The 22,821-nt window shown below is 38.7% G+C and overlaps 1 protein-coding gene and 1 pseudogene across 1 annotated transcript; one reads left to right on the forward strand and one right to left on the reverse strand.

The window, feature by feature from the left end:
• The first annotated feature begins 4,408 nt into the window (after positions 1-4,408).
• On the forward strand, positions 4,409-8,661 carry LOC127443987 (ciliated left-right organizer metallopeptidase-like). The gene is made up of 8 exons (XM_051703107.1): positions 4,409-4,597; positions 4,691-4,834; positions 4,978-5,102; positions 5,227-5,311; positions 6,049-6,179; positions 6,412-6,595; positions 6,827-6,893; positions 8,280-8,661. The coding sequence occupies exons 3-8, from the start codon at positions 5,043-5,045 to the stop codon at positions 8,284-8,286; spliced, it is 534 nt and encodes a 177-aa protein (XP_051559067.1). The 5' UTR covers positions 4,409-4,597; positions 4,691-4,834; positions 4,978-5,042; the 3' UTR covers positions 8,287-8,661.
• An 8,156-nt stretch (positions 8,662-16,817) lies between these two features.
• Positions 16,818-18,796, reverse strand: LOC127439695 (E3 ubiquitin-protein ligase TRIM39-like; annotated as a pseudogene).
• Positions 18,797-22,821: the final 4,025 nt, after the last annotated feature.

Raw genomic sequence — 22,821 nt, forward strand, 5'->3', positions numbered from 1 at the left:
GTAAAATGTGACTGGTGAGATTCATTCTTTTGTAAAAATTTACATCAAGAATACATTTTTGAAGCTGGATGGATTCTGTAATGTAGAAAGATAATCTACCTGTATGCTGACAAGAAATTTTTATATTTTAGAAAGATCTAAAAAGACTTGGAGATTCCATGACAAATGCTACAGCTGGAGAAGGTATCTTGAATGGAAGCAATGTGTCACTAGTTCAACTTAAACCAAAAGAGGTGAATGTGCTATTAGCACTTCAAAGGTTGCACTGACAGTGGTCAGTCAGTTTCTTTACATCCTGAGAAGTATCTGTTCATTCAGCTTAAAAGAGGAACACCGCAATGAAACAGAGCTGGAAAGCATAAGCAGGTATGATACAATATTTCAGGGCTATCTAGATATAGGGTAAAGGACTGATGCTGTGCTGGTGAGAAATCCACTGAATTAACATCTATCTGTGTAATCAGAAAATTATTTTTTTCTTTTTGCCTTATTCTAAAGTAAATTGCTCTGTACTTCTCTTTGAATTAATTTTGTATTCAAGGTTAATTCTGTAATTATTGCTTTTGTTTAGAAAAAAATGATGAGGAAAATCTGAAATGGTAACTTGTGACATTAGAACTTATCAAGGCACACAAACAGTAATGTAAGTATCTTGTTTATAATGTTATGGTCTTGTTACTTTGCATAAATAAAATGGGAGAAGATGGGAGTAAATGTTTCTTTTTGTCTTTCATATGGACTTACAGATGATGGCTTACCTGCATTGTGTTTGTATTGCCTTCTACTGTTGTCATGGTTTCCTTGTTTTTGGGGGAAGTGCATCTTTGACAAAGTTCAGAGATCAATCAAAATTGTCTCCTCACCCATTGATCAATACAACTCTGCTCATTGGTCTATGAGTAAAACTGCAATCAACTATCAAATGCCCCAAATTTCTAACGGTCTGAGATCTCAAAGAGCAGTCTGGATCAAGACCTGGATTCCAAGAGAAAGTCCTACACTCTCAGACTGGGAGACAGTGAGATTATTATCAGCAGTAAATGAGGCTGTGAGCAAAGTATCCAGTTTGCTGCCAGGTGCATGATTGTGTTGTGTAAAGTAATCCCCATGACAACTCTTGAGATAGAAATGTGTTTTTTTGGATCTGTTTTGCTATATGATGTCTGTAACACTTTTACACACCCCTGTCTCTCTCAGTCCAGTGTCCTGGCCTATTCTGCTCACTGTCAGACAGACTTTGATGGGCGACCTCTAGCAGGGGCATGACCATCTGCAGAGAGCAGCTCAGTGTGGAGAGATACACACATGAGTATGTTGTGCAGGTAACAGCATGTTTGTTTGAGAGAGTGATGCTGAGGGTCTTTTCCTATTGGATGGTTATTGTGGTTATTTTGTGGAAATATAAGTACATGGTTAAGTCTTTTTGTCATCTTTGTTGTTGAACAGACAGTGCTTCACAAGCTTTTCTATTTGCTGGGCTTCAGTAAAGAGCTCTTCAGCAAGTGGAGGGATTGTTCTCTCTCCTCTCAGAGTCAGTAACACTGCTTCACTTTCCTCTCATCATAATTGGGTGTGGTAGTGTTTGTTACAGTATCTATACACAGCGCAACACATATAGTACGGTTCCATAAATCTGTTATACAAGTTTAATGATCCATAAAGAATGCCTGGAATGCATTAGGGTAAATGGATTCATGACGGAGGGGCTTGAGCACCAGACTGGGCTTGAGCTCTGAGATTGAGATTTTTCTTTTTGATTTATCAAATATATATTTAAAAACTTTTGTAATATTTTGTCTGTAGGTTCAGTACAGTTCCATTCAAAAAAGGCAATTTTTTAAACCATTATTTCATATGTCAGGCTTTACAGGGTTAATACTTTTTAATAATAAGTTTGAGAGCTTAAACATGAGCTCCAGTTGTTGTTGTTTTTTTACTTTCTTTTGAATCACATGTCCCTTTCCACTCTGTGTGTTTCTGTTTAATTTTTGTTTCTTTTAACATTGTATATACGTATTACTCAACACCTTTTCACTTATCACAGTGTTTCACTTTGCACACTGTACATACTACACCACTTTTTATTCCACCACATCTTCAATGTTGGTTGTCATTTACCATGGCACTTTTACATTTTTTATTTTTATACATTTATTGTTACACCCTTTACATCCCTAGACCATCTCGGGGTTGCTACATGTATAATACTGTAGCCCTGTAATATCATTGTGTATTGCTTGTAATTGTTGTTATTGTGTTATAAAGTAGGTGTGGACTGCTGGTCTCATGGTCAGGTGAACAGTACAGATGAGACGGGGCTTGTCAGTGCTGTGATCAGAACAATGCAGAATCACCTCAACTCTACTTACACTGACATTGGAGCTCCATTAGAGAACAAGGTACCCTATAGAAGAAAACACAAATAATAACTCTTTCACTCAAACACTAACTTAAGAACGCCACTGATGTTCTAGGTCCTGACAAATGAATACATCTAATCAATATGATTACTTAATGTATATTATTAATGCCAAGATGTTAAACTTTCATTTGCTGAATGGTGATTGCAATAAAAAGAGAAGCTATCATAGAATTGATTGTAGTAGGATGAATTTCACTGTATATATTTGCTAAACCAGCTGGAAAATTCACAAAGATTAAAATGATTTGCACTTTTAGTCCGCGTGTGCTTTTTATCTGTTGTTTTAAATGCAGTGTTTCAGTTTTCTACATAGAGTGCTATTTGGGTGAATCTTAACAAAAGCTGTCAAGAACATGTAATATTTCACTGCAAAACAAAGAAATAAGTTGTTTTGCTGAAAGGATTTTTGAATTATGACTGTTTCCATGACATTAAGACTTGTTTTCACCCCAATTGATTTTTACAATAATACACACACAGACACACACATACACACACACAAAAAAACTCATTCTTATTCTCTTGCTGTAAAGAGGAAAACAAATAATTAAAAATTAAAAATAGACTAAAATAGACTTCTGATTCTTTAGGTTATTACTGAGTAATTATTATTATTATTATTATTAGAGGGTAAAATGTGACTGGTGAGATTCATTCTTTTGTAAAAATTTACATCAAGAATACATTTTTGAAGCTGGATGGATTCTGTAATGTAGAAAGATAATCTACCTGTATGCTGACAAGAAATTTTTATATTTTAGAAAGATCTAAAAAGACTTGGAGATTCCATGACAAATGCTACAGCTGGAGAAGGTATCTTGAATGGAAGCAATGTGTCACTAGTTCAACTTAAACCAAAAGAGGTGAATGTGCTATTAGCACTTCAAAGGTTGCACTGACAGTGGTCAGTCAGTTTCTTTACATCCTGAGAAGTATCTGTTCATTCAGCTTAAAAGAGGAACACCGCAATGAAACAGAGCTGGAAAGCATAAGCAGGTATGATACAATATTTCAGGGCTATCTAGATATAGGGTAAAGGACTGATGCTGTGCTGGTGAGAAATCCACTGAATTAACATCTATCTGTGTAATCAGAAAATGATTTTTTTCTTTTTGCCTTATTCTAAAGTAAATTGCTCTGTACTTCTCTTTGAATTAATTTTGTATTCAAGGTTAATTCTGTAATTATTGCTTTTGTTTAGAAAAAAATGATGAGGAAAATCTGAAATGGTAACTTGTGACATTAGAACTTATCAAGGCACACAAACAGTAATGTAAGTATCTTGTTTATAATGTTATGGTCTTGTTACTTTGCATAAATAAAATGGGAGAAGATGGGAGTAAATGTTTCTTTTTGTCTTTCATATGGACTTACAGATGATGGCTTACCTGCATTGTGTTTGTATTGCCTTCTACTGTTGTCATGGTTTCCTTGTTTTTGGGGGAAGTGCATCTTTGACAAAGTTCAGAGATCAATCAAAATTGTCTCCTCACCCATTGATCAATACAACTCTGCTCATTGGTCTATGAGTAAAACTGCAATCAACTATCAAATGCCCCAAATTTCTAACGGTCTGAGATCTCAAAGAGCAGTCTGGATCAAGACCTGGATTCCAAGAGAAAGTCCTACACTCTCAGACTGGGAGACAGTGAGATTATTATCAGCAGTAAATGAGGCTGTGAGCAAAGTATCCAGTTTGCTGCCAGGTGCATGATTGTGTTGTGTAAAGTAATCCCCATGACAACTCTTGAGATAGAAATGTGTTTTTTTGGATCTGTTTTGCTATAGTAACTTCTTTGAGGATGTTTGTGTTCAAATAGAGACAGGTTCCAGATAGACAGCTCCTGAAAAGAGACACAACAAATACTGTAAATTCCTCAGGAGAAACAGTAGCACCATTAACCACATGAAGTATTTTACAGATATCTCTCTTAAAACTGGGCCTGCACTAACTTTATCAATGGTTTGTTATGCACCATAAGTAAACATTTAAACCAGTAACATTGACCAGTTGCTATGTAAATAAATGGTGCGAGGGGAGGGGGGCCCTTGGAGATAATTGGCCTCGGGGCCTTTGCAAGTCATAATCTGTCTCTGGAGCCAACATGTATCAGTCTCTTCAGATGTGGCAGAGCTAATGAGAACTACAGATCCGAGAGCTGCCTTGGTGTGACTGTAAGTCTCCTTTCATGCATACGTAAACACACACATTATTCAGAATATTCCTTTTCAAAATAAATCTCAGCTCTGTCTGCCTTTATATGACAGATCCCAGATGAGCACCTCAGTGGCTGTGCTGTTTATCCTCATCCAGACCAGCCAGTCTCGAGAGAGCTGAAGTCAGTGGGAGTACCTGACACTGTCTTCCTGCTTTATGTGTTCACACACAACACAGATAAATGTTGAGCAGAGGTAGAGACTGAGTTTTGGTACATTCATAGAATGTTACAATTGTGTCATACCTTATCTGAGGTGACTGAATTGGGATGTCATTACAGTAATACAGGTTTTTGTATGATGTCTGTAACACTTTTACACACCCCTGTCTCTCTCAGTCCAGTGTCCTGGCCTATTCTGCTCACTGTCAGACAGACTTTGATGGGCGACCTCTAGCAGGGGCATGACCATCTGCAGAGAGCAGCTCAGTGTGGAGAGATACACACATGAGTATGTTGTGCAGGTAACAGCATGTTTGTTTGAGAGAGTGATGCTGAGGGTCTTTTCCTATTGGATGGTTATTGTGGTTATTTTGTGGAAATATAAGTACATGGTTAAGTCTTTTTGTCATCTTTGTTGTTGAACAGACAGTGCTTCACAAGCTTTTCTATTTGCTGGGCTTCAGTAAAGAGCTCTTCAGCAAGTGGAGGGATTGTTCTCTCTCCTCTCAGAGTCAGTAACACTGCTTCACTTTCCTCTCATCATAATTGGGTGTGGTAGTGTTTGTTACAGTATCTATACACAGCGCAACACATATAGTAGGGTTCCATAAATCTGTTATACAAGTTTAATGATCCATAAAGAATGCCTGGAATGCATTAGGGTAAATGGATTCATGACGGAGGGGCTTGAGCACCAGACTGGGCTTGAGCTCTGAGATTGAGATTTTTCTTTTTGATTTATCAAATATATATTTAAAAACTTTTGTAATATTTTGTCTGTAGGTTCAGTACAGTTCCATTCAAAAAAGGCAATTTTTTAAACCATTATTTCATATGTCAGGCTTTACAGGGTTAATACTTTTTAATAATAAGTTTGAGAGCTTAAACATGAGCTCCAGTTGTTGTTGTTTTTTTACTTTCTTTTGAATCACATGTCCCTTTCCACTCTGTGTGTTTCTGTTTAATTTTTGTTTCTTTTAACATTGTATATACGTATTACTCAACACCTTTTCACTTATCACAGTGTTTCACTTTGCACACTGTACATACTACACCACTTTTTATTCCACCACATCTTCAATGTTGGTTGTCATTTACCATGGCACTTTTACATTTTTTATTTTTATACATTTATTGTTACACCCTTTACATCCCTAGACCATCTCGGGGTTGCTACATGTATAATACTGTAGCCCTGTAATATCATTGTGTATTGCTTGTAATTGTTGTTATTGTGTTATAAAGTAGGTGTGGACTGCTGGTCTCATGGTCAGGTGAACAGTACAGATGAGACGGGGCTTGTCAGTGCTGTGATCAGAACAATGCAGAATCACCTCAACTCTACTTACACTGACATTGGAGCTCCATTAGAGAACAAGGTACCCTATAGAAGAAAACACAAATAATAACTCTTTCACTCAAACACTAACTTAAGAACGCCACTGATGTTCTAGGTCCTGACAAATGAATACATCTAATCAATATGATGTGTACGTAGTGTAAAAGACACATGATATTGGGTGAATTTGTGTCAGTGTCAAAGAGTAGCTCAATTTACCTGAATTCATGCATAGGCAAAGACAAACCCCTAGTACTTCATGCTTCTCTCAGGATGCTGGTTCTGATGGCCTCTCTTCACACTGGGTGGCCCGTGTGCTGCAGGGATCCATTATGGCAGCTTCACTGGTGGTGCCATCTCTGGTTCGGATTGATCCGGTCACACTCGCTGCCTTCCAGGATACAGGCTGGTACTCTGTCAACCTCAGTCGAGCTCAGAGCCTCGTGTGGGGAGAGAGTAAGATATACACTGTTGAGCCAAGAGTTCAGAACATATAAACTGTTCAGAGATGATTCTAGAAACTGTGTTTCATCTTTTGTTTAATTGTCTTTCATTAGATTCTTTATGTCCACTATGAAAAACCACAACTGCAGCCATACAACCCTACATTCATTATGCAGGTTGGAGTCAAAGCTCTGATTCTACAGTTCACTCTTGTGTTTTGGTGTGTGTTTGTATATGTTTAAGGTGAAGGTGGTCAGTTTGGGTGTCTCTCTACATGTCACAATTCCTCGACCTTCTTTTGCACAGACAGGTAAGCAAACTCCCCTATTAATATAACTTTGAATAATCACAGGTATTTAAAAATGTATTTATTATGTTTTGACAAAATAAGTCAAATAAGTAAAGTAGCTTTTCTAAAACATTATTTTAGATTATTTTTTCGGATAAAAAACACCTCTTTATTTTATTCTAATTACAGTATTTGTGGCATGATGTTGATTACCACAAGAAATAATTTCGACTTGTCCTTTGTTTATTAAAAATAAAAGAGCATAAACTGTGTTTATGGTAAGGCATTTACATTGGAAGTGAATGGGGCCAGTCCAAATTAAAATATACACTGTTTCAAAAGTATAGCCGCAACATGTAATCATAATACTGTACATTTTAACTTTAGTGTGATTTTACACATGATTTTAGTGTGATAAAATCAGGTACTTACCAGTGTTACAGCCTTTACCAGATTAGGTTTACCTGCATTACCTCATCATGTCAACAACTTGGATATAACTTTACACATATACATTAATAAGCGATTTCATCACACTAAAATCATGTTAACACCTATAATGTTTGTCTTATGGCTATACTTTTGAAACAGTTTGTATTTTTACATTTATGGGCTGCCCAAGTCACTTCTGTTAAGTGCCTTAAACGAAGTTCACCCAAAAATCTAAATTCTCTCATCATTTACTCACTCTCCTGCAATTCCAGATGTGTATGACTTTCTGTCTTCTGCTGAACACAAATGAAGATTTTTAGAAAGATTTCAGAAATATTTTTCTGAAGCGATATGATAGGTGTAAGTGAGAAACAGATCAATATTTAAGACCTTTTTTTACTATAAATTATCCTCTCTGCCCTGTAGGTTGCTATATTCACAAAGAATGCAAATCGCCAAAACCAAAAGAAGAAGAATGTGAAAGTAAAAGTGGAGATTTATAGTAGAAAAGGTGCTTAAATATTGATCTGTTTCTCACCCACATCTATCATATCGCTTCTGAAGACATGGATTTAACCACTGGAGTTCAATGGATTACTTTTATGCTGCCTTTATGTGCTTTTAGGAGCTTCAAAATTAGGTACCCATTCACACCCATTCGCATTGTGAGGGCCAACAGATCTGAAATATTCTTCTAAAAATCTTAATTTGTGTTCTGCAGAAGAAAGAAAGTCATACACATCTGGGATGGCATGATGGTGAGTAAATGATGAGAGAATTTTCATTTCTGAGTGAACTATCCCTTTAATGTGACCGTAATTTTAGTTTTTTTATTTAATTAAATTTTTAATTTTTTTAAATAAACAAGGTATTAGATATATTTATTTATTTGGAATCATCATCATGCCACTAATGCTGTAGATTCAGCTTAACTTCTATTGAACATGCAACATTTCTTTACTTTCTTTCTTTCAGTAGATGAGGTTGTCATTATCTTCACCTCCACAAGGGGGAGGGTCTCACTGATGTGTGCCTGGATGGCTGCTGCATTTTCAACCTGCTCCAAATGTTGTGAGACTACTGTCCTGCTAATAGTCAGCTGATCTTTATTTTCATAGTCACTCTCTTTATGTTCTTTTTATATTTCCTTGTGTTCTCATTACAAAAAAATAAATAAAATAAAAATTGTTATAATAGAGTGAGTGTTGGAAAGAAGAGAATAAGAGAGGGAATGAAATGGAGGAGTGGAGTGGTGAGATCTACGGCTCTGACAGCCGCTGTTTCATATCCAACCTCAGCAGAAGGATACTGCATGTGCTCTCATTTACATAAGAAATATTTATAAGTGTTGAAGATGTCAGGCTACTGTTTCTAGATGTTTAGAACCATAAGTAAAACTTATTTATTTGTATTCTTTCTTGATTAGAATCATCCCACTCCCAATGAGTCAGTGGCAGGTCATTGCTACAGACAGATGCACTGGAATAAACAGCTATCAAATCCAGGTGATGGATTTTGATTGGTTGGACTGTCCAACAGGAAAGAGCATTGAGGTTTGTGAGAAACTCACTGGTGATTTACCTCTGAATATTTTAATATAAACTTTTGAACAAAGTAACTTAATGACACCTGTCAGTCTTATGAGCGTAATATATTTTTCTCTATTATAGAAATCATGATCTGATAGAGAGAGATGATGCCACTCCTCATGCAAGCCTTATCCGTCTCTCCTTAGTGGCAGTGGTCAAGGTAGAGATCATCATACCAGTAGTGCTGAGCATCACTGCTGCTTTCACTCTACTGCTTGCTACAGCGCTTGTGTACTGGATGTGTTCATCAGCCAGGATCAGAGTGCATGCTGCTACTGAGGTTCCATACAGGCTGCAGTTGCCACCCACCCAATGCATTAGCCAAAACTGCTGGTTAAACTAAGGCCACGTTCACAATAGTATATTTTCATTTGAAAACACATTGATTTTGCTGCATTTACACTTCACATCCACACTGGAACAACTTTTTGTTCCACCGAAAACTGAAAGTTTAGAACAGCATTTTTCAAACTGAGGTCCGCGGACCCCCGGGGGTCCTTTTCAAATAGCCAGGTGGTCTGTGGAAAATCCCTGAATTGTGAACATTGTGTTGCAGTGTTGTAATAAAATAAGCAATAAAAATTCTCAATATAAAGCTATTGACTTGCATAAAAATATGACATGAATGTTTAGAACAATATATTCAAATGGACTATATAAAAAAGTTTCTGGACCGAAAATGTAAGTGTGGGGAAATCCGCTTATTTCCATGGTAACAGCGATTTCTCTGATTGGTGAATGAATTCTTGCTTCTGCGGATGACATTGTTTATCTCAGCTCTCCATGCACCTTGGATCCCTCTTCACCTTTGGAAGAGCATGGTGGGGAGCAAAGTGAGAATGCACCTGCAGTGACTAACCCAACATGTACTGAAGTGTGTGGTGAAGGAGCCAATGGCAAATACTGCTCTAAAATATGTCTGGTAAATGTCTACCCTAAGGGACATGCTGAGAAAAAGGTAAAAATGTATGTGATATTAGATGACCAGACAATTGTGTCATTAGCCAGATCTGCATTCTTTGATTGTAGTCAATAAATGGAGAAGTCCACTTTCCACTGCCAACCCTTACTAAGTGCGACTTAATCCCTAACAATAGGGATGAAATACAAACACCAGAAGCTGCACGCAGTCACACCCATCTCTATGACAGACAAAATTCCACCTTTTGTTCCCTCTGTAGAGATTCTTCTATTGCTTGTAGTGGTGGTGATTTTGATTAATTTCAGTGACTTGCTTCTTTTGATTCTGTTCACCAAAAAGTTTCGTTCAGATTCGTTCATTGATTCATTCACTGACCATATCTTCATGTTACGCCTTTGCCTTTCCAAATGACAGTCTTTTAAGTTATTACATTGAATTCTAGATCAGCACAAGTCTAATTGTCCTTTATTATAATTCTACTAAGAGAGTTCAGCACTGCAGAGCATGAAGGCATCATACTGTAAGTCTTTCCCCACAAATGACAACAAAGCATATCTATCATACTGTGACCTGCTGAGTACAAATTTTTATCAAGCTATACAAAAAAAGGACAACGATTCTAGCCTAAAAATAATTATGAGTTTTAATAACGTCTGTATGTCATTGTAATGTGTGGTCATCACTCACTTTTATTCATAATTCATCTAGCCCCTTTTCTTGTTTAACGAGATTGACGATATATACGAACAACATGCAGCTGCTCCTCTCAATCAACAGATCATCGTTCATGATGACTGATTCATTCATGTCGGTCGCAAAAGAGTTTAATAGTACATTCAGTTTGTTCACATCACAAATTAAATGACCGACTAGTTCAGTAAAGGGGTGTATACGTTCAGTGGGTCCAAACAATGAATACTTCTCCACAGCCCGCTCTCGAATATGGAAGCCCAGGAGTGCCATTTAAAAAAGAATGAAGGAATAAATTATCAATTGGTAAAAATGTGAATAAATAAACCATTTTATAAATGGACAAATAAATAGACACATTTAAATGTGTTTATGTAATGTTTTAAAATGTACTTATATTTAGCAATAAAACAGCACATAAGTCATTTTTAAATGCACCTTTTAAATTGCATTTTAAAAAGCATTTGGCAATTGCTTTTCTTCATCCATTTGCCAGTTATTTTTCTTCATCCATTTGCCAATTGCTTTTCTATATTGTTTGACTTTTCCTTTTCTTTTTCCATTTGTCAATCCATACCTGCTGAAGCCCAGGAGTGCCAACTAAAAAAGAATGAAGGAATAAATTATCAATCTATTAATTTGAAAATAAAAACTTGAATAAGTCAATTTATAAATGGACAAATAAAAAGACATTTAAATGTGTTTATTTAATTCATGTTGCCATTATATTTAATAATAAAATTTTGCATTAATACATCATATTTATTTCATCTTTAAAATGTCATTAAATGTAGCAATAAATGACTACATTAATGAGTTTTTTAATCTACTTTTTAATACACTTTAAAAGCACCTTTTAAATAGCATTTTAAAAGGTATTTGGCAATTGCTTTTCTTAATTCATTTACCAATTGCTTTTCCTTATCTATTTGCCAATAGCTTTGCTTTTTTGTTCTGCTTTTTGCTTTTTCTTTTCTTTTTCCTTTTCTTTCTCCAATTGAAAATCGAGTTAAAAAAGTGCCATTGGACTATTGACTCGTGGGAGCAACCAACGAACTTTTGAGTCAGTTATAAGACACACCCTCTCTTCCATGTGCCATTCGAAGAGTAAGACGGCCTGTCATTGGATGACGGTATGAGCAGTTTAAGTGATATTATTGGATCTCGAATCCCGTGCATAAGAAACGGATGCGAAGCATATCAGTTAATGGTGGCTCATTCACTGTTGCTGTGAAATGCTGAACGTGGCCCTACCTGAGCATGCACAGTGATATGTGTCCAGAATGGGAGCTGGTAATCGTGATGCTGTTAACAGAACCAGCCTCCCGACCCACGCCCCGAACTGAAACACATGAATCACCTGCCATTTGCCTTACCCTACTTCACCGCTTGAGGTACCGAGCTGATGAAGAATACTGCCAGATCCTGTACTAAAGCAATTGCTTCTCTGCACTGCCTGAACTTACAGCTACAGTATTCACCTGTTTCATTATTGTATGACCGCTCTCTCTGCCATATTTGTGAACAAAGCCCATATACTGAACCTTCTGTGCACTGCACTGTGAGATCATCAACCATAAGCACTGGGTGAAACTTTCAAACTTTGCTTAAGTGCATTTCACCCATCTCTCTATGTTGAATGCGACTGACTCGCAAGCTGAACTGAACGAACAACTGACACGTCTCCATCTCCTTCAACAAATCTTCGTTCACGAGTCATTCACAAACGAGTTTACTAGTTGTGATGAGGAGTAATTCATGGCCAGTCCATGATGGAGCACGGCTGGCACTCAATCAGGTGATCAGCGGAAGAGCGAGATATAGGGCAGCCAGAGATGCCGGTTTGAGAGAGAGACGCATGTGGCCGCGCTGCATGTGTTTGTGTGTCCTTATGTTTTATGTTGTTTAAAGTTCATTTTATCATTAAACTTTACGTTGACTGTTCAGCCGGTTCCTGCCTCCTTCTTGCCTCTCCTTTAACTGTTACAGTGGTGCCGAAACCCGGGAGTGAGGGGGGATGCACTGTCACGGAGTCCTCGCCGCTGCCATCCGCCAGGGGAGCAGCCACGGCCGACTGCCTGTGGACGGAGGGGTTGCTGCCGGCCGCCGAGAGCCGGAGGAACCGCGGCCGTCTGCCGAGTAGGGGAGGAACGGTTCTGTCCACCAGGGGTCGGAGGACTCGCTGCCGTCTGCAGGGTGACAGAGCATCCGGGAGCCAGCGAGCAAGTTTTACTCTCTCTCCTCTTTCTCTGTGTGTCTCCAGTTTCCTTGTATCTCGCTCTTCCACTGATCAGCTGATTCAGCGCCGGCTGTGCTCCATCACAGCCCAGCCACGCCCTCCTCCTTGTCACACCAGCATATTCAGTTAGTTCTCGAACCACAACTCATCTCATTCAGACTTAAATGACCAACAAATTCAGTGACGGGGCGTGTTTGTTCAGCAGGTCAAACCAATGATATGCTCCTTCACAGTATGCAATTGAATGCTATTGGCTCGTGCTATAATCTTTACAGACATGAAAAGCTTCAGACCTCATTGCCTTCAAAAGGGAGAGACGTCAGTGAATGAAAAATATGAGTCAGTGTATGAAGGTTGAACGAGAACAATTTGTTCAAAAAGACTGATTTCATGAACAAAACATTACTAATTGCTTGGCAGAGACATAATTTGTGTGCATAAAATATGAGGTCAGCGCAATGGTCACCACAACGGTTGGGTCATAATTGGCAATGTCTGCCTTAACGGTGCTCATAGACCTGCTGTCTATACATTCAAAACCCATGTCCTCGGAAATGGATGTCAAAATTATTTTAAGCCATGTGAGAACAACATCCACGTGAATGTTCAGATTTCAGGTTAGCAGTGCAAAACTCCTTTAATACACACTCCAACTCTCGGTAAATTGGTCTTCAGCCATTCAGATGATGACTTCAAGCTCACTGCCTCTGTTGAGGATGAACTTTTCCTGCAGATTATGAACAAGGGGTTCTGCAAGCTTGACACAATCAGTTGGTCAGATCAGCAGATCAGTTGAATCATGCTAAGACTAGAATCCTTCTTGCTGTTCAAATGGAGACTTATTCAGAGGAAATTCAAAGCATCCAGAGCCAAAACCCATTCAGAAGCAAAGCTCCCTTATAAAACTCTGCCCGTTTATCGACTCTGAAGGCCTACTTAGAGTTGGAGGATGTCTGTCGAAAGCACAACTTCCATCAAAGAAAAATCTTTCAGTTATACATTCAGGAAGACACCATGTCACCTCCTTGCTCATCAGACATTATCATGAGAAAGTATATCACCAAGACCAGCACTTCACAGAAGGAGCTGTAAGGGCAGCTGGTTTCTGGGTTGTCGGGGGAAAGAGGTATATCAGCAGTCTGATTCACAATTGTGTAACATGTCGTAAATTACGGGGAAGAAGGGAGGAGCAGAAAATGGTAGACTTGCCTGCTGATCGTCTGAGCACAGATCCTCCATTTACTTATATAGGCTTGGATGTGTTCTGACCATCGTCCATCACTATCCAAAGAACGTGAGGAGGGCAAGCAAACAGTAAGCGCAGGGCATTTATCTTCACGTGCTAGAGCACTCGAGCCATACACAACGAAGTTATCAAATCACTAGACACATCTAGTTTTATCAATATCCTTAGACGATTCTTTGCAATCAGAGGACCTGCAAACCAAATGAGGACTGACTGTGGGATGAATTTCATAGGGGCCAACTAGGAGCTTCAGAATTACACAACAAGCTATGACAAGCATGTACAGAAGTACCTGTCTGAACAAGGGTGCACTTGGTTGTTCAATCCCCCACACTCCTCACACATGGGAGGCAGCTGGGAGAGGATGATTAGTGTGGTGTGTCGTAATCTTGATGCCATGTTCCTCAAGTTTGGGTCTGCCAGATTTGCACATGATGTTCATGAAGAACATCAGGCCCTGCTTCAGCTACACCAGGACCAGGATTGCAGGTTCCAGGAGGTGCTCCAAGCTCAAGCAGAGGACCGGCAGGCAATCTGGAGCTTACTACACCAAAAGAAAGCCCCGGCTGTGACCCTGGACGCAGCAGTCCCCATGCTCCCGATTGTCCTCATGAAGATGGGGGCAGAAGATGATCCCGAGGCCTTCCTGTATCTTTTCGAGAGGACGGCTGAGATCTGGGGCTGGCCGCATGCCAGACTCATCCCATTGTTTTCCGGGGAAGCTCAACTCATGGCACAACAACTACCGGCGGTAAGTCTCCTGGTGTATAATGATCAGAGGAAGACCATCCTGCAGCGGGTCGGTCGCAGCCAGGAGCAATGCAGGCACCCCTTCTGGTCGATGAAGATGGATGGGTGCGGCTGCCCGTTTGCCTTCACTCAACAGCTCCGGGACGCCTGTCGGAAGTAGCTGCTGGCTGGGGACCCATATGCATGGGGATATTCACAATTATCCTGTAGTGACACTCGTTATTAAATTTCGGGGAAAAAAGTATAGAGTGGAGGTGGCGGTTAGTTCCTGCATCACCCATCCACTAATTTTGGGAACTAATTGGCTGGAGTTTAAAAGTGTATTAAAGGGCTTTTCAGCATAACACTCTTTAGGTAGACACACACAGTCTCTTTCAGACAGGTAGCTCTCTCTCTGTCTCATCTCTGGAATGGTCCCTTTTTATCGCTCTCCTCAGTGCTTACTGCAATCAGAAACAGGTGTTAGACATTATAGCGCTCAGGTGTGTTCACCCTTACCGCTTTCTCTCCCTCCGGATGAACGCTCGACCATGCCCCTGCCACCACAGAATATATCTTTAATCTTCAAAACCGACAAAAGTTGAGAGGTGGAAGAACAAATCTTCAGGATGGAGATGTTGTCTTGCAAAGAGACAACCAAGCCAATATACATGACTGTCCTATAGGCTTAATCACGAGAACCTTACCCAGTGATGATGGAAAGGTCAGAAAGGTTGAGGTGAAAATTGTAAAGGAAAGTTGACCAAAACACTTTCTAAGCCAGTTTCTGAAGTTATTCTCCTCCTAACCAAGGATGGTTATAAGTGACTCTTGAAGTAACCGTAGAATAGTTATATGTAGAATGTACAATCTGACATCCTAAGGATATCAGGTGAGGAGTATTCTGGAACCAGTTTTACTCACATTAATTGCAATAGTGACCCCTATTGGTGACACGTTTGAATTAAGTAGAAAAGCTCATGTTGTTCAGTCATTTTGTTAGAAACCACATGTAAGAGAACACACAAAAGACATCCGCCTCCATCCATGGTGTATTTTCACTTGGAAAAGCATTGTCTAAATATTTGTTACAATAAGTGTTGTAGACAGTGCTTTAGTGTTTTTCAAGTGTTATATGTGTTCTAGAGATATTTGTTTGTTTTAAGATTATGGATGGAGTAATAATCCATAGACAAAACTGTATAACTACCTAAATGTTTATGGAATTTTTGTTGTAATGTGAACATTTAATATTCCTAAGACTATTAGTCTTTCTACTTATTTCACTTAAAAAAAATATTCACCTGAATTTAAAAATGTAAGTTCATATGATAGCAGTCACCTTAACTGAGGAATACCTGGAGTGGCAGATCAAAAGACCACTTAATGTAAAACTTAATCTTAAAAACTAGACACAGAGTAATTTTTAACCCACATATGTGTTTTAGGGTTGAATCAACATTTAAAATGTAAAACATCCAATATTTCCATTGGAAACACAGTTCCAACTCACTAAAATGTAATTTAATTATTGTATATGTAACTGTTCTTACTTGACCCGCTCCGGTTTCAAACCAGCATCTCTGGTACGGGAGGTGGCCACGCTAACAAGGAGGCTAAAGCCTCTAGCATCAGTCACTAGTGTGCCTCTTGAGGCCAGGGGAGTGAGGTTTACACACTGCACAGCTACCTACCAGCCGGCTTCTGTTACATATAATTATTTCTATTAAAGGCATTGTTATTTTAATGAACATTTCAAACTCTTCTCTTATTGAATGTGCAATCATGATTAAGTTCACGTTTATTTTTAATGATAACTTTTAATGAAAAAAATGTTCTCTTGAGATGAACAAACGTGGATACAGCAAACAATACCAGACTTAGTCATAAGGAAATAATAGATATTTATTGTTGACATTGACTAATAATCAAGTTATTGGGTGTTGGGGAAAGCAAACCCAAATCCCTCAAAATGTTACGAATTACAGCAGATTTTGAAAACCGAATGACAAATGTAAACAAAACAAAAAACAAATGGCAAAAGAATATTAACTATTTCACACTAATTGTTCTATGAATATTATTTTCATTATACATCTCACTTGTAAACTACAGATGAGATGATCAGTGGAGCTGAGTTTTTGCCTTTTTTATTTAAACATGGGCTGAAATATGGATATAGTTTCTCAGTGAAAGACTGACCAGAAAAAGAATAGATATGAGACCCAGACTTCACATCATAAAAGGAGACCAGACCCTCCTCATAATCCACAAACAACCCCACTTTCTGGGGCTTCACTTTTAGAGAGAGAGAAAGACTGGAGGATCATTGACAGCCTCATATTCTTTACGATTCCTCAGCCACACAATCCAGAATCCACTCTCAGGAAATGGTGAGACGATCCCTTTCCTGTTTCCAGATTCTATGACCACTCCCAAATCCCACTCAATTTTCCCCTTCACTTGTACCTCATAATAAAATCTCCCAGAAGAGAATCCCTCCTTTCCCAGGACACAGGGACATTTATCAAACCTTGTTGAGGTATCTGGGAGATCACGCTTAATGTCTCACTTGTTTTCCATCATCAGACAAGATTAGATTTGGATGAGCTGTATCAGGATCCAGAGTTACATTAACTATGTGAGAGAGATCAGATAATACAATAATAATAATAATAATAATAATAATAATAATAATAATAATAATAATAAATAAATCTGCAAGTGGCAATTATCAGGGTCCAAGCATGTTTGGCCAGAATGTGACCAAAATACTCAAAATGGACATACCGAATAGATCCTGTGGGTTCTGTAGACATCAACAAAAAATCTACTTATTTTTATCACAGCCAATTAGTTCCCAAAATGAGTGGATGGGTGATGCGGGAACTAACCGACAAGTGTCACTACAGGATAATTGTGAATATCCCCATGCACACACCTCACCCTCACCTTTTTGCTTGTGCCCAAAGCCTCGTGTTGAACCAAACATTGGTGTATAGTGGTTTATTTAGTTTTTAAAATTTTCATTATTATTATTACACATATCAAGCCAAGACAATGGTACAATTAGTTCCTCTCAGTTATGTGATTAAAAAAAGTACATTCATAAAAGCGAATATAAGTAACAGTTGTTCATAATACTTACAAAACTGTAACCATTAATCCATAATTCTTTTTATATTATTAGTAATCATAACAATATAATCATATTAATTACATAATTCAGTCATATTAATGATATAGGACAAAAACGTGTTGAGTTCTCTGGTCCTGCAATCAACTATTGTTTTGCTTCTCTCTTAAAACTGTTTTAATACAGGTTGGCACAAATTCACACCATAAAATAAGTCGTTAGTTAACAAAAGCAAATAAATTATTTGCTGACCTTAAATGCATTTGTTTTATTATTATTTTCTTTTTTATCGCTAAGATCTAAAGCTTTCATTTGCACCTATTGGGGTTTTATCGTCCACCAGAGCTATTCAACAAAGAATCAAAAGTTTCCTAACAAACCCAGGTCTTCCCTAGATTTTATCTTGTTTAACTGTATCATTCCTGGTTTTGTCAATTGCCTTCAAAAATCTGTCATGTCAGATGCCAATCTGTGTGCACTGTAACCATTGTGTTGTGGGAAATGTTATAGTACTTCTTGTTTAACAGTTCTAATGTACTGTGGTATTTGTTCTTCCATTGTACTCCGCAGTATTGGCGAATAACGTGAATAAAATCTGATTATAAAGTCCGAATTAACGACAAAATTGCATCACCAAACTTCACTGAAACCGGGGAACCGGTTTTGGGGTAGGAATTCCCCGTTTCTGGGGAACAGGAACAGGACGAGGGGAAGGAGAGGAGGAGGGAGGAGGGAGGAGAGAGAGAGGGAGAGAGAGAGAGAGAGAGAAGAAGAGGGCTCGCCGGGCCCCTGAATACACTGCCATATGGTCCTCAGCCAAGTGGACTGCCTCATCCAGCGACTCCAGGCGGTGGCACTGGACCCACTCCACCATTCCTTTCAGTAGCCGGGCAATAAACTGTTCCAGTACCACCAGATTGAGCACTTCCACTGTGTCGCATTCTTCAGCCATCAGTCAGCAGCCACCTTTGGCAGGTGTCATAGAGCTGCTGGGCAAATGCGAACGGGCAGCCATGCTCGCCAAGCATCCACGAGCGGAAATGTTGCCGATGTTGTTCTGGGCTGCAGCTGACCCATTGCAGGATGGCCTTCCTCAAGTTCTCAAACACCAGGAGTTGGGCCGCGAGCTGGGCTTCCCTGGACAACAGTGGCAGTAGGCGGCCCGCCCACTGGGTACTCAACCACTTCCACACTTCGGCCGTTTGCATGAAGAGCTCGATAAAAGCCCCCAGGTCGTCTTGTGGTCCCATCTTGGTCAGCATGACGGCCATGGGTGGGTCCGGGGTCGTGGCTGAAGACCCCTCCTGGTGTACAAAGCTCCGTAGCACCTGCCGGTCCTCTGCTTGTGCCTGGAACAGCACCTGGAACCGCTGCTCCTGTTCCACGCGTAGCTCAAGCCCACATCACCACACTGACCATGGCATTGTCTGATTTATTAAAGATTATAAAAAAATCTGATGGAGTTGACACAAAGTGAGGACACAACTTTGATTGGCAGTTTTTTTTTTAATGGAAAATATAATTTAAAGTTGAATTTATGTATTGTTTGATATCTTACAGATCCCTAACTTTCTTATGATATTTATATTTATGAATTTGTTGCATTTTTAAACACTTTGGCAGTTTAACATTGTGACCTCTTGCTGAGGACAGGTTAGATGACATGTGCTTCCATGTATAGAGCATGTATTTAAACAATTCTAATGAATTAATTAAAAATATAAGTAATGAATGCCCTGAGTAAAAATTTTCTTTAGATTTAAAGATTTCCAGTATTTTTATTATGAATTTCTTGATTTTTCACATAAAGATATCTTTTGTATGTAAGACATTTTTTGTCCCTTATCTCAAGCATCAGTGCATTACAATGAGACTGTTACAACAGAAGTATGACTATAAGCATAATCAGCTTCCAAACACAGAAGCAGCACAGACACCAGACAAACAAATGAGTTAAAATAGAGTTTGTTTCCTATGGTATATTCTATACACAGCAAACAATCTAAACTAGAAACAAATTTTTTTTTTTTTACCATGTTTTCCCTTTACTCACTCTGACTGACAGATAATGCAATTAATGGCATTTTATCCTCATAGTTTTTACTGGGATAGAAATATGGATAGAGTTTCTCAGTGAAAGACTAACGAGTGAAAGAGTATATATGAGAGCTGGACTCCATGTCATAAATGGAGACCAGACCCTCCTCATAATCCACAAACACACCCACCTTCTGGGGCTTTACTCTCAGAGAAAGTGAGACAGAAGGAGATGCACTTGCCTGATATTAATTTCCCTTCCACATACCCACAGTTGAAATCCATTCTTAGGACTCAGGTTGATCTCATCCTTTCTCTTAATGGAGTCTGTGGCCACTCCTAAATCCCAGTCAGTTTTTCCCTCTACCTGAACCTCAAAGTAAAACTTCCCCAAACTGAACCCATCTTTTCCTAAAACACTGGCACATAAATCAAATCCCTCTGGGTTTTGAGAGGTCATGCTCTAATTTTGCCACCCCAAATGACATTCACTTGTTTACCATCTTCAGACAGAAGGAGACATGCATGTGCTGTATCAGGATCCAGAGTCACATCCACTAAGAGAGAGAATATATTATAAAACATTAGCATATTTAAAAAACATATCATGTTTAATATTGCATTTGTTAAGCATTGTTTTCTACAATGTTGTCACGATCACGCTCCATGTGATCTAAGAAAAAGGGCAGGACTCAAGAATGAAGGGAATGGGTAAATTTATTAAAGAGAAAAATAAACAAAACAAACAGAATAAAACAAAACAGGAATCCAAAGCAGAAAATGAAACCGACTGGAACAGACTAGAGAGAGCAAGTCAGACAGGAACCAACTGGATAATTCAAGGCGAACTTGCATAGGACAGAGCACACAAGGAGACTAAATAGGGAGAGAAATCAACAGGTTAACAAACAGGGCAGGTGAAACAATTGAACTAATAATGGGCAGACAAGGAGGCAGGGTATGATGCAAGACTGAGAGACAAGTGTCAAAACAGAAACAAAACAAAGCCACGCGCTCTCACAAAACACAAACACACGAATGATACGAGCGCATATCGCCAAAAACTACAAGGCAACATGCACTCATGCCAAAGGACAGTTGAGAAAAGAGAATGCATGATAATGCCAACAAAGTGATACCATGCACTCTCACACTAGACAAAGCCTGAGCGTACGCTGCAAAGCAAATACCATACAATGCACGCAACAGGCGACAAAACGAGATGGGACATCTGTGCGAGAGTTCGACATAATAAACAGGCACCTAAGACATAAGCGGCCAAACCCCAGCACAACATGAAGACGGATTGCAACCCGGACGCTCTGCGCTAACCAGAATAGATGATTTATAGTTAAAAAGTACTTAAATATTTGCTTTAGTAGACATTAATTTAACCACTGGAGTCATATGGACTTCTATACTGACTGTCTGTGATTTTTGGAGCTACAAAAGAGAAATCTCCATTCACTTGCATTTAAGGGACCTACTGAGCTGAGATATTTTTCTATTTTTCTTAAAACGTGTTCTGCTGATGAAAGAAAGTCATACATACACACCTGGAATGGCATGATGGTGAGTAAATAATGAGAGAATTTTCATTTTCAGGTGAACTATTCCTTTAACATATTTAAATAATAGCTTTGTAATAATCACTATTACCAAAGCAATAAAACATACAGATATCTAAACATTGTACATGAGCATTTTAAGACTCACTTTTCTGAGTGAAACTGACTCTTTCATGTCTAAAATGCTCTTCTTTCTCTCTTGGATCATCTACTGAACATCCATCTGTGTCCTTCAGTCTCTGAACAGAGAAAGACACATGCAGTGTGCATATTTTCAAGAGTTCCAGAATTCTAAATAGATGCACAAAGATATTAAGGTAAAAGCAATTTGTTCATAGTGTTTTATATAGCTATATTATACAGGACTACCTTCTTCTCTGCAATCTCCTCCTCTATAGGAACAGTGTTGTGAGTCGTGTGGTCTGCCTCAGTGCAGACCAGACACACACTTATCTAATCATCTCTACAGAAAAGCTCCAGAGGTTTCTAGTGTTTCTGACATATATATAATCCTCCAGATTCTACACAGGGTCAATCAGTTTGTGTTTAATTAAACAGGAAACTTTCTGATGAGGCTCCAGATGGGTCTCACAGTAAGATCTCTAACACACAAGGCAGGACTTCAGGGCTTTCACTTTCTTCTCAGTACAGGTGTGACAGAACACTTTAGCTTTTTCCTCTTATAGTTTCCCGCAAGTACTCTGAGTGTTGCATTAATTTTAAGATTCGGTCTCTTGGGAAGTTTTCTTTACAAAGTTGGCAGTTGCAGTCCTGACTGTTGTCCCAGCCTTTTGTCAGTCAGGTCTTGCAGAAGTTGTGCCCACATGGAGTGGTGACTGGATCAGTGAGAACATCCAGACAGATCGAGCACTGAAGTTTGTAATTCCAGGGATCGTCAGAAGGTTGGACTGTAAAGTTTGAAAAATATATCATAATTTTTATTCTTAATCCTGTAAGGAAAACAAAATCATTCTGATTGCCATGTATATATTATTTTCTGATTTGGAAATATTTCCTTGTGCAGTGTTTATTCCATGAAAACATGATCAGTAACAGAAAACATTATCTCTAAACATAAATTGCAGAACACATGCAGAAACTCCCTGAAAATTAACATTAGAGTGTTACCCAGTTTTCAACTTCTGAAGTAACAACTTGACATTGTTATTCTGGTAGTCATGAAGGAAAACTGATTCTGTACAATGTGCTGTGTACTTACATTCAAGCGGATCTGTCATGCTTGTTTTTCTGACTCTTCTTGGTGGCTGCGAGAATTCTGTAATTGGCTTCCCAAACTTTGCACCTCTTTTTAATGACTAATCATTCCATTCAGCATTAGGATTTTGCCCAAATGTGCAGTG

Source organism: Myxocyprinus asiaticus, chromosome 1 (genome assembly GCF_019703515.2).
Source record: "Myxocyprinus asiaticus isolate MX2 ecotype Aquarium Trade chromosome 1, UBuf_Myxa_2, whole genome shotgun sequence".
NCBI classification, from domain to species: domain Eukaryota; kingdom Metazoa; phylum Chordata; class Actinopteri; order Cypriniformes; family Catostomidae; genus Myxocyprinus; species Myxocyprinus asiaticus.